Raw genomic sequence first — 15,445 nt, 5'->3', positions numbered from 1 at the left:
AATGATGGCTTAATTTAAATTTAGCGAATGGCTTGGCAGAAAATGTATAGAGCTTGTACTATCTAAGAAATTGAGTCATAGGCAGAAGACAGACCCACGTCACTTGGTCGAGTTATGTCAATTCAATGTAAGTCGTGATTTGTCGGCTGGGTTTGACATATTAGCGACCAAATTACGTAGGTCCGCCATCTGTCTATGAATCAATTTCTTCGATGGTACATCAACATCTTTATCATTCATTAATCGGCCAGTGCGAGTCGGACTCGCGCACGAAGGGTTCCGTACCATTATAGAGCAAAAGTAGTAAAAAATTATGTTTTTTGTATGGAGCCCCCTTAATTATTTGTTATATTTAAATTTTATTATTATTTATTAAAGTATATATACAGCTGAGAGTTGACCTGTTGTCATCATTGACACCGAGCAAAAAATGTTTGAAAAATCACGTTTGTTGTATGGGAGCCCCCCTTAAATATTTAATTTATTGTGTTTTTAGTATTTGTTGTTATAGCGGCAACAGAAATACATAATCTGTGAAAATTTCAAGTCTCTAGCTATAACCGTTCTTGGGTTACAGCCTGGAGACAGACAGATAGACAGACGGACAGACGGACAGACATCGAAGTCTCAGTAATAGGGTCCCGTTTTTACCCTTTGGGCAAGGAACCCTATAAACGATACTTACATTAACCCATATTGATGGGTTAATGTAAGTAACGTTTATTGGGGATTGCCCCAAGCGGCATCCGGCATCGCATAACAATTGAAAATAAATAAAATAAATAAATTTAAATAAATTAATTAATTAAATAAAATAAATAAATTTAAATAAATTAATTAATTAAATAAAATAAATAAATTTTATATATTTATTGTGTCTGCGATTCCCACGATCCAGGTATTGAATCTCTATGACTGTGGCTGTTATAATTTTATTAACACCGAAGTTTCTCTCCTTCCCAGGTCTCGCACCTTCCATGACGGCGCAGCAGATCAACGACACGCTGAAGCTGGCGCTGATGATTGGTGACGTCCGCCTGATAGAGGAGAGGGAGGGAGTCGCTGGAGACATCTACGTGCTGGACGGCACCATGCTCGGGCCCAGCCTGCTCGGACGTTTGTCCCCTACCGTTATCAAGAAGTTCATGATATGTGTTCAGGTGAGCTGATGATTGTGATTGATGATGATGATGATGATAAAAAGTGATAATCTATTTAGTCATTGTAATATTGAATAACCTGTTTAAAGGCAAAGTAACAGCTGCTGGGATATACATCTGTCAGTATCGTAGAATAAGCAAACTCTTTGTGATTGTAAAAGGAGTCCTATTCTCGTCACTTGAAAGTTGATTCGGTTGATTCACTTGATACACGATGAATCAAGACTCAAGGTACCGAGATAAGAGGTAGGTACTAGAAATAGATTCTTTTAAGGCCTCTGAATAAGGCATTGCTGATAAGCAGATGCATTTCCTACGTTAAGACAAGAAAATCCTCAAACCCTAAATATTATTAGCATTCTTAGTACGTTTTCAGAAAGACAGGTAATATTATAACAATTTTTTAATATTATTGGTATTCATAACGTTTTTAGGAAGCGTACCCCGTGAAACTGAAGGAGGTCCACGTCATAAACACGTCGCCCATCGTGGAGAGACTCGTCAACTTCGTCAAACCATACCTCAAGGAGAAGATCAGGAAACGCGTAAGTTTTTTTTATAAATTATGATCAACCGGATGGATAGCAGATTTAAATTAAAATTAAAATCTTATTCGTCGTCTAATAACATCCTAAGTTCCTAATCTATATATTCTCTATTTCCAGATATTCATTCACAAGGAGGTGAAGGACCTATACAAGTACGTGCCTCAGGAGATGCTGCCGGAGGAGTATGGCGGACAGTGCGGCACCATGGACGCACTTCAAGGTAGGAAGCTGGCTTTATAGGTTTGATGATGAGAAGCCACATTGCTCCCTTACCCTACATTTGTGCGGCGAAGCAATAACGCATAGTGACACAACTATATTGCGTTGCATTTACTCTCTAATTTTAGCTCCTGTCACAGAATAGATAATAGTATAAGTACTCCTGTTTGTTTTTTAGTCGAACATTGTGTGAATGAAACGGACGTGGACGTAACGCAAATGAGCAATAATATTGACGGTAAAAAGCGAAAACGCAGTAATCCGCAAAATGGAAAATGTACACCAGAGCCGAAAAACTTTTGACATTTCAGAAAAAAAATCATATCTCCTTTTTCATTAAACCTACGTGCACCATTTTTTTTTAAATTTATGTGTACTTATAATTATCTTCTATCGATAAGAATAAGTAAAATCTACCAAAAGAATACTTTTGAGATCCGTTTCTGCGGGTTACAGCAAAAGCACATATTATTTTTATACAATAAAACGCTGTAAATGAAACAAAGAAATGTATGGGCGGCAACTTTAAATCAAGTGTTTTTCTATAAAGCAAAATTGTTGTAACTACATACTGGAGTATATAGAAATTGCCTCAATTTCAGTGAATTCCAACGCTGTACAAAATTTTCTATTGGTCGTAGAGCCACGGGAGTCAGCTCATTCGACGCAGATTTTTTTTGACTCCAGATATGTAATAATAAAAAATTACGTGGGTGTGGGTTACTACGTTTTCGCTTTTTGCCGTCGATATGGCATCGCTCTGAGTTGATGGGTCAAGACTCAAGTCGACAAAACTCGGACGAAAACTGGCCGAGCTTAGAATTCCTTCTTCAATTGTATTTTCCGTAAATTGAATTAAAATCTTATCTTCTCAAAACATCACAAACTTTTAGAATTTGTACACTAATCATAATATTTCAAACGATAACCGAAACTTATTCTTCACAGAAAAGTGGACCCAGAAGCTGGCGGAGTACCGGGATTGGTTCGCCGCGCAAGACAAGCTGATCGCCAACGAAGCCCTGCGGCCGGGGAAGCCCACCAACTTCGACGAGCTATTGGGCATCGACGGCTCCTTCCGACAGCTCACTATAGATTGATAGCTTACCTCGAGTTAATGTGATAGTTATGGGTTTAATAATATAAGGTTCTGTTATTGAGAGCCTTTCAGCTTTTACACTTCTTGAACCAAATAGCTATGGAAATTCATTTATGTTAAGTATATTTTAAACCGGTTTCAATATACATTGCATTTGAGTAAACATAATATTGCCTTATGAGAAATGCGTTGTGACTTGTGATAAAGGCGTAGCTGCACATCGAACGAGATGTATAGAAGAATGTGTCAAGATATATTCCCTCATTTATTCCGTCGTCTCAAAGTTTTGACCTTTGAAAACCTCATCTTATAATATTAAATTTTGATAAATTTACAGTTTTACAAAGAAACGCTTTTACCGCCTACATGTTATGAATAGCAAAATTGATCTGTTTTAAAGCAGTTTTTTTAAGATATCTGTGAATCCATAATAGCTATATTTTAAGCAGAGCAACTTGTGATAAATATTTAACGTCCACTTACAGCTCAATTATTACTTAAGTTTTAGTTAATTGTAAAGGGCAGAAATGCATATGAAACGTATTTTATGAAGTTTCTGAGGGCCAGGTCACATCGAAAGGAGACGAGACGAAATATAATAATGCGAAATATACTCTATTTGACATTTTTCGGTGTAAGTATAATGTATTTTCGCACCACAAACACAAATTATACAATGCACAGAATTTGCATGGTATATGATTCAGGATCTTTTAAATACAACCGTTCCTGTAATTAACAAATAAACTTGTTCTCTTAAAAGGGAAAGTATTTAAGAGTAAAAGTTTTAAGTTCCGTTGTGAAGTCCGGTTTAGGACATTCTTATGACTGGATTTGAGTTGCTACCGAGAGTATTTCTGCCCATGTCAGTATGTATAAGTATTAAGTAGTTTACTTTTCTAATAAATAAGTTTATCGAATATTTAAGATGACTTTTTATTTCAATTCCAACTATAAAAAATGCTGCAAAAAAATCAATGAGAGTGAAGCCACATTTTTTGCAACGCAAAGCAAGCTTTTGTTGCACCTTAGTCCTTATTGCATTATGCTAAATCGCGCGTCTACGCAACGCAGATGAATCATACAAATGCAAGGCAGTGCGGCATCGCAACCCATTACCCAGCAACCAAATAAAAACTCAAAAAATTTTTTGTGAAACATTTATTCAGAAACATTAAGGAACATCCTTATTCCTCCAAATGATTGAACGGGAAGTAAGGGTATCCCTCCCAGCCGTGAAAGTCAATCACTCTGATGTTCTTGTTGAAGGCATTCATGGTGTTGATCTCGTCCTCGGTGAGGCTGAAGTCGAAGATGTCGATGTTGGCGACGATCCTGTCCTTGTTCGTGGACTTGGGGATGGGGATCAGATTGCGGTCCACCTGAAAAACAATGTTTTTGAAATTTCAAATTTAAACTTGCAACAAGTTATCTTTTTGAGTTATTTTTCTTTTAGAAAGGTTGAGTTGAGAGCTATAGGAAAAAAAAACACTAGATAAAAGGTTCGACTCGATTCTCTTTCTCCTTCATTTCTATTCTCATCTCCTTTCCACGCTCAACGTACTTTCCTCGCACACGGCCGGACCTGTAGCTCTTCTAATGTTGCGAGTGTCCATGGGCGACGGAAGTTGCTTTCCATCAGGTGATCCATATGCTCGTTTGCCCACTTATTATATAAAAAAACACTTACCAAGTAACGCAGCACAATCTGCGGTACACTCTTATTGTACTTCTTGGCCAGGGCCACTAATACGGGGTCATCGGCCTGCGGCGGCGGTGTTTTGCTGTTGCCGCGCGACACCACGAACCCGAGGGGGCTGTATGCCATCACCCTAACGCCCAGGTTGTGGCAGTGGCGTACCAGGGGTTCTTGAGTCATGGTGGGGTTCACCTGGAAATATAGATATGAGTCAAAGCCATACCATTAAGATACATAGATGTTTTATTGTTGGAGATTGAAAAAAATATTGTCATAGTTTAAAATATTTGTGTAGCTTTATAAAAATGCAAATAGATGACAGGCAGACAGACAAATGGACTGAAAAACTTTTTTGCGCTTTTTGACTTCGAATACCGTATTTAGATATAACTTGTAAGGATATTTAAATATTAAAATTCGAAGACTGAGTAAAATTATACAAAAGTCTTCTGTTTGATTCCACGATCAAATTCGGAATTGAAGCAGGGCTCGGCAACCTACAGTTGATACTTGATGCTCTTTAGTTGCATATTATTATTTATTTTGGCTCCTTGGAGTTAAACTAGGTTATTAGAGTTGTTGGAACGAAGTTCCTTATCGCACGTTCGGCGTAAATCTGAAGGCTAGACAGAACGATATTTGACCTTGATTTGACCTCGACACTTTTTATAAGTACCTGCATGTTAGGGGCAGAGGGCGTTGATAATGAGTATTCCTGTGCGTCAACTAGATGGCGTTTTTTAAAAGAAACAGCGACCCGTTGTTAGTATTCCTGGGCGTCAATAGATGGCGTTAATTTTTTGAGTGCATGTATACAGGTTTTTTGAACATAAGAAATAACTTTGTTCCATTCGGGTGTCCCTTGACACCTCTCAAGTTTTTATTATGATTGGAAATTTCCAATCAGCAGTATGTAATTATAGCTATACGGCATACTTGCCGGGGTGGCGCGTTTTGCCACACTCACTATATAACTATATAGTGAGTATAGGTTGATATTATCAACCTTTTATCTCCAAGCTAGATAGCATTAAAATTTGGAATTGAATATTTTTTTCGGCTAAATAGTTCCAAAACATGGCATACCTCAATCTCGTTAACCGCAGGCGGGATCTCCATGCACATCAGGCGGTCGACCTGCGAGCTGTTGAAGTTGGACACACCGATGGAGCGCGCCAGGCCGAGCTTCTTCGCCTCCATCATGCCTCTCCACGTCTCCACGAAGTCGATGTCTTCGGAGGTGTCATCGTCACTATCATCATCCTATGAATAAAAATCCTGTTAGAGTCAAACTCCCAGCCGACAAATTTTGAATTATACAAGGTATAATAAAACTAAGTGATAATACTTTTGAGGTGTGTATTGTGTCCATTATAAATAGTTCACTGTGAAAGTAGCAACGCTGAAAGAGCCAAATTTTGTTTGTGATTTGTATGAGCATGAATTGTAAGAGCAAAGGTGAAAAAAGTAACTCTTTCATAGGGAACTCTATAAAAGGGACACATACACACCCTTAAGTATAAACACTGTGCCGTAAGCCAATATGCGCATAAACCAAAACTGTATCTGATTGATATGGAAACCTAAAGCTTCCATATCAATCAGATTTATTCTAGATCTCAAATCACAGCGCATTATTTCAGTGGTTTAAGCTCTATGAAGGTCATTAGAACTGCTCAATACTTACCCTCACAGCCGAAGGAAAGTGTATCAAGTAGAGGTCTACGTAGGCCAGGCCGAGTTCCTTCAGAGACTTGCGGAGAGCGGGGACCACCTTCTCCTGGCGGTGGTCACTATTCCCCAACTGGAAAACAGATGAAATTGAGCTAAAATTTTCAAGTACTTATGTCATCCAATAACTAATTAAATACAATACAAATATCTATATTTCAGACTACTATCACTGACAATACTATCACATACTATCGGTCCATTGGTTAGCATTACAAATTTAAAAAAATTGGGTTAGTTAAAGAAAACCAGTGGAATATAACCTTTTGGGTTTAAAAAAAATGTGTCACAACTTCCATCGGTACTATTGGACTGCTTGCTTTGTTGACCAGTAATTATCAATATAGCATTTTGATGACCCAGTGTCGCTTGCGCAAGATAAAGGTAAGGATTCCCCTCCAGTCCAAATTGGACAATCCACCCAGGCTCTAGACAGTTCCAAACATTCATACAAATACTCGAGAAACTTCCATCCAAAGAATAGGGTTACACGGTCAGTCTGGCATCAGTTCAGTCCATCAGTCTGATCCAAATTGACGGGAGAATGATTGTGTAACCGTGTGATTGACGGACTGATAATTTTTTTACTGAGCACTTTCTGGCCATCATTCTGGCGTCATGGACTGAACTGATACCAGACATCCGTATAACCTATGTCTAATGCTTTCATGTAAAAATATTATGCCCTAATAAGACGACGGCGTAACAATAAAACAGATAAACTTCTCTTTGCTACTCCTTTTACTTACCTTAGTAGTAACAAACAGGTCTTCTCTAGTCACCAGCCCCTTGTCTATGGCCTCAGCGATTCCCTGGCCGACTTGCTCCTCGTCATGGTATACAGCCGCGGTGTCAATGTGGCGGTACCCGGCTTCTATAGCCCAGAAGACCGCTTGACGGACCTCATCGACGGAGGCGGACTGAAAAATGAAATGGTTATAATACGTCATGGACAACGGAACTTTTATGAAATTGTAATTAATTAAATTCTTTCAAAATGAAAGAAAATGTTTTCGGAAATGCTGTGTCGTGATGATTACGAAGAGTTTTGTGTTTCATGGCATGGTTTTTACAATAAATATATTTTAGAGTCGTTTGCGATGAAGTAAAGTGAAGAGAGAAATTATTGTTCTACAATCTAGGCTATTTACCGAGCTACGTAAGGACAGGCGTTGAAATACAGCCCAGTACATAATACTACGAGTAAACGAGACACAATAGATATTCTATTGTATCTCGTTCACCGGTGAGCGTATGGGGCTTGATGAATCTATACTTTATTAATATTATAAAGCGGAAGAGTATGTTTTTTGTTTGTTTGTTCGAACGCGCTAATTTTAGGAACTACGGGTTCGATTTTAAAGTCAAAGTCAAAGTCAAAAATTTTTATTCATAATAAGTTTTTTTTCAAACATTCTTTCAGTGTTAGACAGTCCATTTATCGAGGAAGGTTATAGGCTATATTTTATCACGCTAAGACTAATAGGAGCGAAGAAATAAAGGAAAATGTAGAAAAAACGGGGGCAAATTATTTGAAAGGGCTTATTTGAACGCGCTTATCCCAGGAACTACTAATTAATAATATAAAATGAAGACGTACAGAAATAGATGTGATCTTATAAGTCACATTTACCTTATAAGTCTTGATTTCATATTAAAAGATATCACGTTTTACTTGTTGCTTCAAGTCGATGCGATACCAGATATTATGTTTTTGTGGTCTATGTTTTCCCACATTAGTTCATGACATATTATGTTCTTAAATAACTGTATTTTTAAGTGACATGTTTGTAGGATATGATATTTTATGAGTGGTATTTTAAAATTGTAATAATAGCGTTTTAGACACATGAAAATAAAAATAAAATATATTTTGCAGTTAAGCACAGTACGTATTAAATAAGATGTAAAAAAAAACTCTAAGTTTCTATCCCAATTCCCATACAAAGTGGAGATGTGTTTGCGGTGCAAAGCCTTTTTAAATGAGCTATTTAAAACTGACCTTCATTTACTATTATACAAGTTGATAAACTTATATTTAATTCACAGATTACCGTCCGAAATCCATCAAAAAACGCATCCAAAAAAGAACTATATTAAATAAGGTTAAATAGAGAAACCTCCTCCTCTTTGGAAGTCTGTTAGAAATGCTTTGCATTGCACCGCCACGTTGCGGTGTAAACCTATTCTTGACACCAAACTTGAGTCTTGAAGGATAATTATTATTATTTACAAAAAAATCACCAATAACATTAATATGGGAAAAAGTGAAATAACACAACCATAAACTGACTAACCAAATAGATTAGACAATAGGGTAATTTATTTGACCAAGAACGAGTTATCAAGGCCAACAGTTCTTCGCACTCTTGGCCAGTAAGCAATGATTGAGTATTCTTCTCAGATTTAGTTTGTAAGTCATGATCAAGAATACGTACCTACATCGCCAAATAAATAACTGAACTTAACATTAATGAAATAGTTTTTAATATTATTAAAAGGGTTTTCAAAAACATTCAAAAGTTCCAAAACTAGGTATCCCCTGCATTTTTGGAATGAGAAACGATAAGTATCAAACGATTATCCGGATAAAAAGTGCATTATTAATTACGAAAATAACTGACTACACAATAATATATTGATGTATTGTACCCGTAATAGTAACACGCCTTTTATATTATAAAAGATGGCTATGCGCCTAAAAGTTTTGTTCATAGTTTAAAGGAACCTATCAATCTATACCACAACCTCTTTTGAATCAAATCAACACCTGGTTAGCCACAATATATCTGAAAGAATAACGATAAAGAATTACATCCATATATCACTAGAATAATTATCCTTAAGTTATTCTTGTGCAATAGTTTTTTATCTTGCCTGTCCTGTTTGTTTTCGAATGTTGCAATAGCTAGTATTGAAATATCAAATGTTAGTTGGTTTTTGTATCAGATATCCATTCTAGCTTTGGAGCAAAACATTGTTGTGATATTATAAATCACAAGGCCTTTAGTCATGAAGCCAAGACACTTATTTCATTTTTTAATTCTATTTTATTGATAGGACCTTCGTAAAAATTACATGTCAGTCCTGTATTTCTAATTTTACAGTTTATCCCAGTACAGATGAGTCGCACACAGTAGGTAAAGCTCATATCTTTAGGATAATTATTGTTATTACATAGGCGTCTATGCCTTCATTAGGTTGATCTTTGGCGCTTTTGGAATTTGGATAGTTTTATACATCTGCTACTTTCACAGTGCACTCTGTAATATACAATGTAAACATGCACATTGCACACCCTAAAGCAGGGATGGCAAACCTTTTCGTATCAACGTGCTCTTTTCTGAAGAAGTCATAGACGTACCATTCAGTTTTTTTTTTTTGTGATTCGGTGCATATTTCAAGATTTGCCTAATTTGGTGCAGAGGTAGGGTTGCCATCCGTCCGGATTTGTCCTAGTTTAAAGGGCGTCCGGGGTGCGTCCGGCCGGGTTTTTGAAAAGTGTATGGTTGAAATCCACTTTTGATGAGAGAAATTTAACTTTTAAGTCATGCGGCAATAAACGAAAAATAAAAACTCGCTAAGCATACACACGGTTTATAGCACGGACTTGAGTTAGTCAGATTTTTACAAATTCTTTTTGGAAAAGTAAAAATTGGCAAGATGTTATCGTAAATACTGAGAGGATAGAGGTGTCCGGGGAAATAACCACATTTCGGCCAAATGTCCGGGAATTTTGTCGTGCCTGACCGGCGAAGGGAATTTGGGTGATGGCAACCCTATGCAGAGGTGAATCTATAGCTTTCATTGTCAGTAAAATAATTATTGCGACAGCGTACTTTAAATTTTATGTCACGACTCAGGCGAACCAATAACACTGGTGGTGGTGGTTTGTTTTGTTACACATTGTATTGTCATGGAGACACTTACCGGTGGGGCGGTCCCTCGTCCAGTGCCGAGGGCCAGCACCGGCATCTTGTTGCCATCGTTCAGCTGCACAACCGGCGCCTGAGCAGCCAACGCCACCTGGACAATCATCATCAGTCAATAGTCATCACCGATAGGACTATCGGAGAAGTTGCTTCATAGTTCATACGCAGTAATTGACGGACCTACATTATTCGGTCGCGTTTTGTCAAATCCAGCCGACATAATATCACGAATTACATTGAATTGACATATTAAGAGCTCACCTGACTCTAAAAATCAAACGACGGGCGTGAGTGTAAAGAGAGAAGGACGATCCTTCTCTCTTTACACTCACGCCCGTCTTTCATATGCCAGGTGAAAAAGGACGGCGCGGAATCATCGCCGATTTAGTTTTACTTGAATAAAAGACGAACTATAATGATTATGAAAAAAGTGTTTTGAGCAAATTTAGGTTTTATCAATACCTTTTTAGATATTAAAAAATATTAAAGAAAAGACAGCAAACTTCGAAGATCCAAGCAAAAATGTGTCTAAAACAAGGTTTTTTGTAAAAAAGAAACTATCGAGCATTTTCGAGTAATCGTGTTTTCGTCTTGAGCATTTAATCTTTATGAACTGAAGTTACTTGTGTCAAAAAATCAGTTTTCTAGACCTTAGAGATTTTGAGATCTAGGTTAAAGTATGTAGTCAAGTTAGGGTTATATGGGCTCTTAATATAATCCGACTAAAACTAAATGACGTGGGTATGTACTCCGTTTCATTTAATTTGGATATTATAATAGTATTTATTGAGAAATAATTTTGAGTTGAAGCTTAAAATTATTTCTCAGGACAGGAATTTCATATCTATGTTCATCGGTTCAACCCCTATAACCCTTTATAGGTGCGAACTCGGTTTCGGCATGTAAGTGATGTAACACAAAACATTTGAAAAGATTGTAGATAATTTCTGAGATTTCGTGGTTTGTCAATGACTGGCACTAATTCGCTTTACAATTTCGATTCGAAATTTCAAGCAGTCATTTTTTTTAATTTGATAAAAAAACTAGTAATTTTAAACTCGTTCATTGAAAGATTCCACGTTTAAAATAACAATGAGGTTGTTTATAAACTTCCTTGTCGGTTAAATCGTAATTATCATTGAACAATGTAGAATATTTACAATGTATGTAGGTATAATTTCTTGACGATAAATTGTAAATCTGGCGTTAAATAAATATACATTAATTGTTTATTAATAATATAGTATATATCTTATATCTTTAAACGAGCAATTCTTGTATAATTATATATAATTCGAATCTCGGAATCGGCTCCAATGATTTTCATGAAATTTAGTATATAGGGGGTGTCGGTAGCGATAAATCGATCTAGCTAGGAATCATTTTTAGAAAATGTTATTTTATTCGTGTTTTATCGAATACCGAGCGAAGCTCGGTCAAATAGCTACCTATACTTATTTAAACAAAAATGGGAACCTAATTATAATGTAAAAAATCAGGCATCACATTATAATGATTTTTATATTGTAATTTCTATCGTTATACTTATAAATATTATTACTTACATATATGTATATGTATACATGTATACATATATGGCAATATGTACATATTTTAATTTTTAATCATTTTATCATATTAAATAAAATTACATTTAAATCCAATTTCATTTATATATTAAAAACAAAAATCCATTTAAATAAATTTAAATTTAGTAATTAGTTGGAAAAATTATAACAAAAAATTTTTAATATCCATAATAATAAATATTATTATTATTGACGGAGTTTTGGGATATATCAACACTCGTAACGCGTTGATGTCTTTTCAACAGCAATGTATGGAGGTACGATGTTTATTTATTTATGTAATTATTTTTTTTTAATTTTTTTTATCAAATAAGGGGGCAAACGAGCAAACGGGTCACCTGATGGAAAGCAACATCCGTCGCCCATGGACACTCGCAGCATCAGAAGAGCTGCAAGTGCGTTGGCGGCCTTTTGAGAGGGAATACTGTAATAGGGGAGGGAAGGGAAGGGAATAGGGGAGGACAGGGAAGGGAATAGGGTAGGGGATTGGGCTTCCGGTAAACTCACTCACTCGGCGAAACACAGCGCAAGCGCTGTTTCACGCCGGTTTTCTGTGGGAACGTGGTATTTCTCCGGTCGAGCCGGCCCATTCGTGCCGAAGCATGGCTCTCCCACGTATAATATGTTGTTTCAAATAAAAAATATAGTGTTATTAAAAATAGCTAAAATTTATCTACCAGGTCCATTCTAATAAGTGGTAATCTCTCTCTCTCTCTCTTTTTACTTTATACTAAATTAAAATATAAAAATATTGTTATGAACATGAATTTCTGCGCATACAATATCTAGTTAATAAAAAAAGTTAATTAATTCATTTATGTTGGCCATAAATGTATAAGAGCGACGAAAATCGTCACAACAACAAAGCAATAAGCAAAATAGTTTAATGAAATTGTAGCGACACTGTCTATCGACATTGTACTACTGTATGTTATTTTACATTGTCTATCGACATTAACTACTGTATGTTACCTTATATTGTCTATATATTATTATGCTTTGTTATATTTTTTATGTTATATTTTGTGCTGTTGGCTTTTCAGTCATGTACTAATAATTGATTGCAATAAACGTCTCATGCACTCCACCGTACTTTAATTCCAGTCACCCCGCTCAGATTTTACAAAATCATCCGAGGAAAATCTATTTTGAGATATAAAAACAGTAATAGAGGTAGGACTGGTTATAGTTGCCTATTTTTTGCTTGATATTATTATACCTAGCGCAATCATTAATCAATGATGTGAGTGGAAAAACCAGATAACTAACATTTTATGACATAAGGATAATTAAGTACTCATTTTTTCCCTCATATTTTGAACAAACCTTGTAACCTACTTCATCATCTGGGTAATATCAACAGTTTTTTTTTTCATTTCAAATCATTTTCTCGATTCGATCGAAGACGAAAAATTTCTACTCTGTAAAAGAATTAAGTATGTAAGTAATAAAAAGGCTGAATGAATTTTATAATCTTTTTGACATGTAACACAGTATACACTTTAACCTATTTTACTTATTATGTACTTATTTTAATTATTGACATTTACCTACGTATTAATCTTTTATCAACCAATTTTATTATTTCTTGACATTGTTGTTTATTGTAATTGTAAAATTTTAAATTATTGTATTTTAAAATGTGATGTGCTTATTACTGACTGCTATTTTAATATTTATGGGAGCGTATTATCCTAAAAACATTTTCGTAATACCTATTATAACAAAGTACATAATATTATTATATTTATATTTTATGATTTGGTAATTATTGTAATAAACAATGTAGTAATATTGTGTAAGACTCACGTATAAGGTACAACAGACTGCCAGAAGCCGCAACATGATTCTAACTGCCTCTACAGTCTACACTATACACATAGAGATGCTTAACTGATACTGGTTATTCCTGTAGAGTTAGAAGAAAAAAATAGCATAATATTATTATATCCTCAATCGTGTCGTGTACTCGGACAAAAAACTTCAACTACAAAATTATTTTATCGCGCGGGAACCGTACCTTTTTCCGGGATAAAAAGTACCTTATGCTTTCCCGAGACCCCAAGTATCCTCGTACTAAATTTCAGCAAAATCAGTTCAGCGGTTTAGGCGTGAAGAGGTAACAGACTGACAGATACACTTTCGTATTTATAATATTAGGCCGGTATAAATAGTCAGTACTCAAGATGCATCTCGGTCTCAAGACACGGTTCAGGCTCTGTGATTGGTTGGCTGTCAAAATTTGGACCAATCACAGAGCCGAACCGCGTCTTGAGACCGGGTCGCATCTTAAGTACTGACTATATTTTTTTTTAATTATTTATTTTATACCGGCCTTAGTATGCATATGGATGTTTACGTATCTTTGTAATCTATGTTTTTTTAGTTGTGTTAGTTAATAATTTCACAGTCTATGGAACTTATACGCTGTGGTAATTTACAGTGGCCGAACTCTACCAACTTGGAGTTAGAACTTTACGATGGCAAAGTTGTTGGTAGAGTAGTTGTCATGGTGTGTGTTATACAATATATTAGGTACCTATGAATGTTGTGTGCGTTGTCAATAAATAATAGTTATTACTTTTTAAAGGGTTTCATCAACGACGGTTAATGAATCTAAATGGAGTATTTGCAGTCCAAAATCGTTACCGTGGGTAATGGAAATTGAAATCAAAATGCAACAGAATTTTATTTCGAGTGCGTGGATAGTATTCTAAATGTACGACTACTATTAATTTAACATTATTGATAAATGTAATGTATTGATGTAATTTAAATAATTAAAAAAACTTATTAGCTATTACTTTTTTGCAGTCGGTCCATTGTATAACACAATGTGTTATTTATATTAAAGCTTCATTACAAAAACCGCGTCTCTACCTCCAGGCGGTGGCATTTGAATATCGAATGTGATAGAGACACTTTTAACCGACTTACAAAAATATGTATATTGTATAGTGTAAATGAGCTACAGTAACAGTACTTATATTATTTGACTGAAATATATTCGTGAAAGAAAAAGTTATATACTTAAATTAAACCTAACTGCCGCAAGAGATGAATATCAATTACTTAACTGTACCTAATAACCTTTCATAACATTTTCGAAAATACTTTTGAATTGTCCCAGGCTGGTATAAATAGTCAGTATTCAAGACACGGTTCAGGCTCTGTGATTGGTTGGCTGTCAAAATTTGGACCAATCACAGAGCCGAGATGAGACCGGGTCGCATTTTAAGTACTGACTATTTATGCCAGCCTTAGAGTAAGACGCCCATTTTGGGCGCTTGACAGACGAGCTAATAATTAAATTAAGATTTTGATATAAATTCCATACATTATCTGTCAAACTCTTCATTAAATAAAATTTCAATCATCATCATACTATCTATGACATACAGCTCTGAGTGCGGCCGTTAATGTCAGAAATTCTGACTCAGAATGGCCCCAAGTAATCCCGAAATAATT

The 15,445-nt window shown here is 35.6% G+C and overlaps 2 protein-coding genes across 3 annotated transcripts in view; one reads left to right on the top strand and one right to left on the bottom strand.

Moving 5' to 3' along the window:
* The window catches only part of LOC121727957 (alpha-tocopherol transfer protein-like), a 41,386-nt gene extending 37,433 nt beyond the window's left edge, over positions 1-3,953 (top strand). For both annotated transcript variants that reach the window (XM_042116040.1, XM_042116041.1), the window contains 4 exons: positions 964-1,160; positions 1,595-1,705; positions 1,826-1,928; positions 2,876-3,953. In XM_042116040.1, the coding sequence (XP_041971974.1) occupies positions 964-1,160; positions 1,595-1,705; positions 1,826-1,928; positions 2,876-3,027 (563 nt within the window). In that variant the 3' untranslated portion in view covers positions 3,028-3,953. The remainder of the gene's footprint in view (positions 1-963; positions 1,161-1,594; positions 1,706-1,825; positions 1,929-2,875) is intronic.
* A 225-nt stretch (positions 3,954-4,178) lies between these two features.
* Positions 4,179-13,836, bottom strand: LOC121728204 (aldo-keto reductase AKR2E4-like). The gene is made up of 7 exons (XM_042116339.1): positions 13,787-13,836; positions 10,387-10,482; positions 7,206-7,376; positions 6,413-6,529; positions 5,812-5,988; positions 4,717-4,917; positions 4,179-4,408 (listed from the first exon to the last, which is right to left on the bottom strand). The coding sequence occupies exons 1-7, from the start codon at positions 13,820-13,822 to the stop codon at positions 4,214-4,216; spliced, it is 993 nt and encodes a 330-aa protein (XP_041972273.1). The 5' UTR covers positions 13,823-13,836; the 3' UTR covers positions 4,179-4,213.
* Between the last annotated feature and the right edge of the window lie 1,609 nt (positions 13,837-15,445).

Source organism: Aricia agestis, chromosome 6 (assembly GCF_905147365.1).
Source record: "Aricia agestis chromosome 6, ilAriAges1.1, whole genome shotgun sequence".
NCBI lineage: Eukaryota > Metazoa > Arthropoda > Insecta > Lepidoptera > Lycaenidae > Aricia > Aricia agestis.
This window is presented reverse-complemented; position numbering and strand designations above follow the sequence as displayed.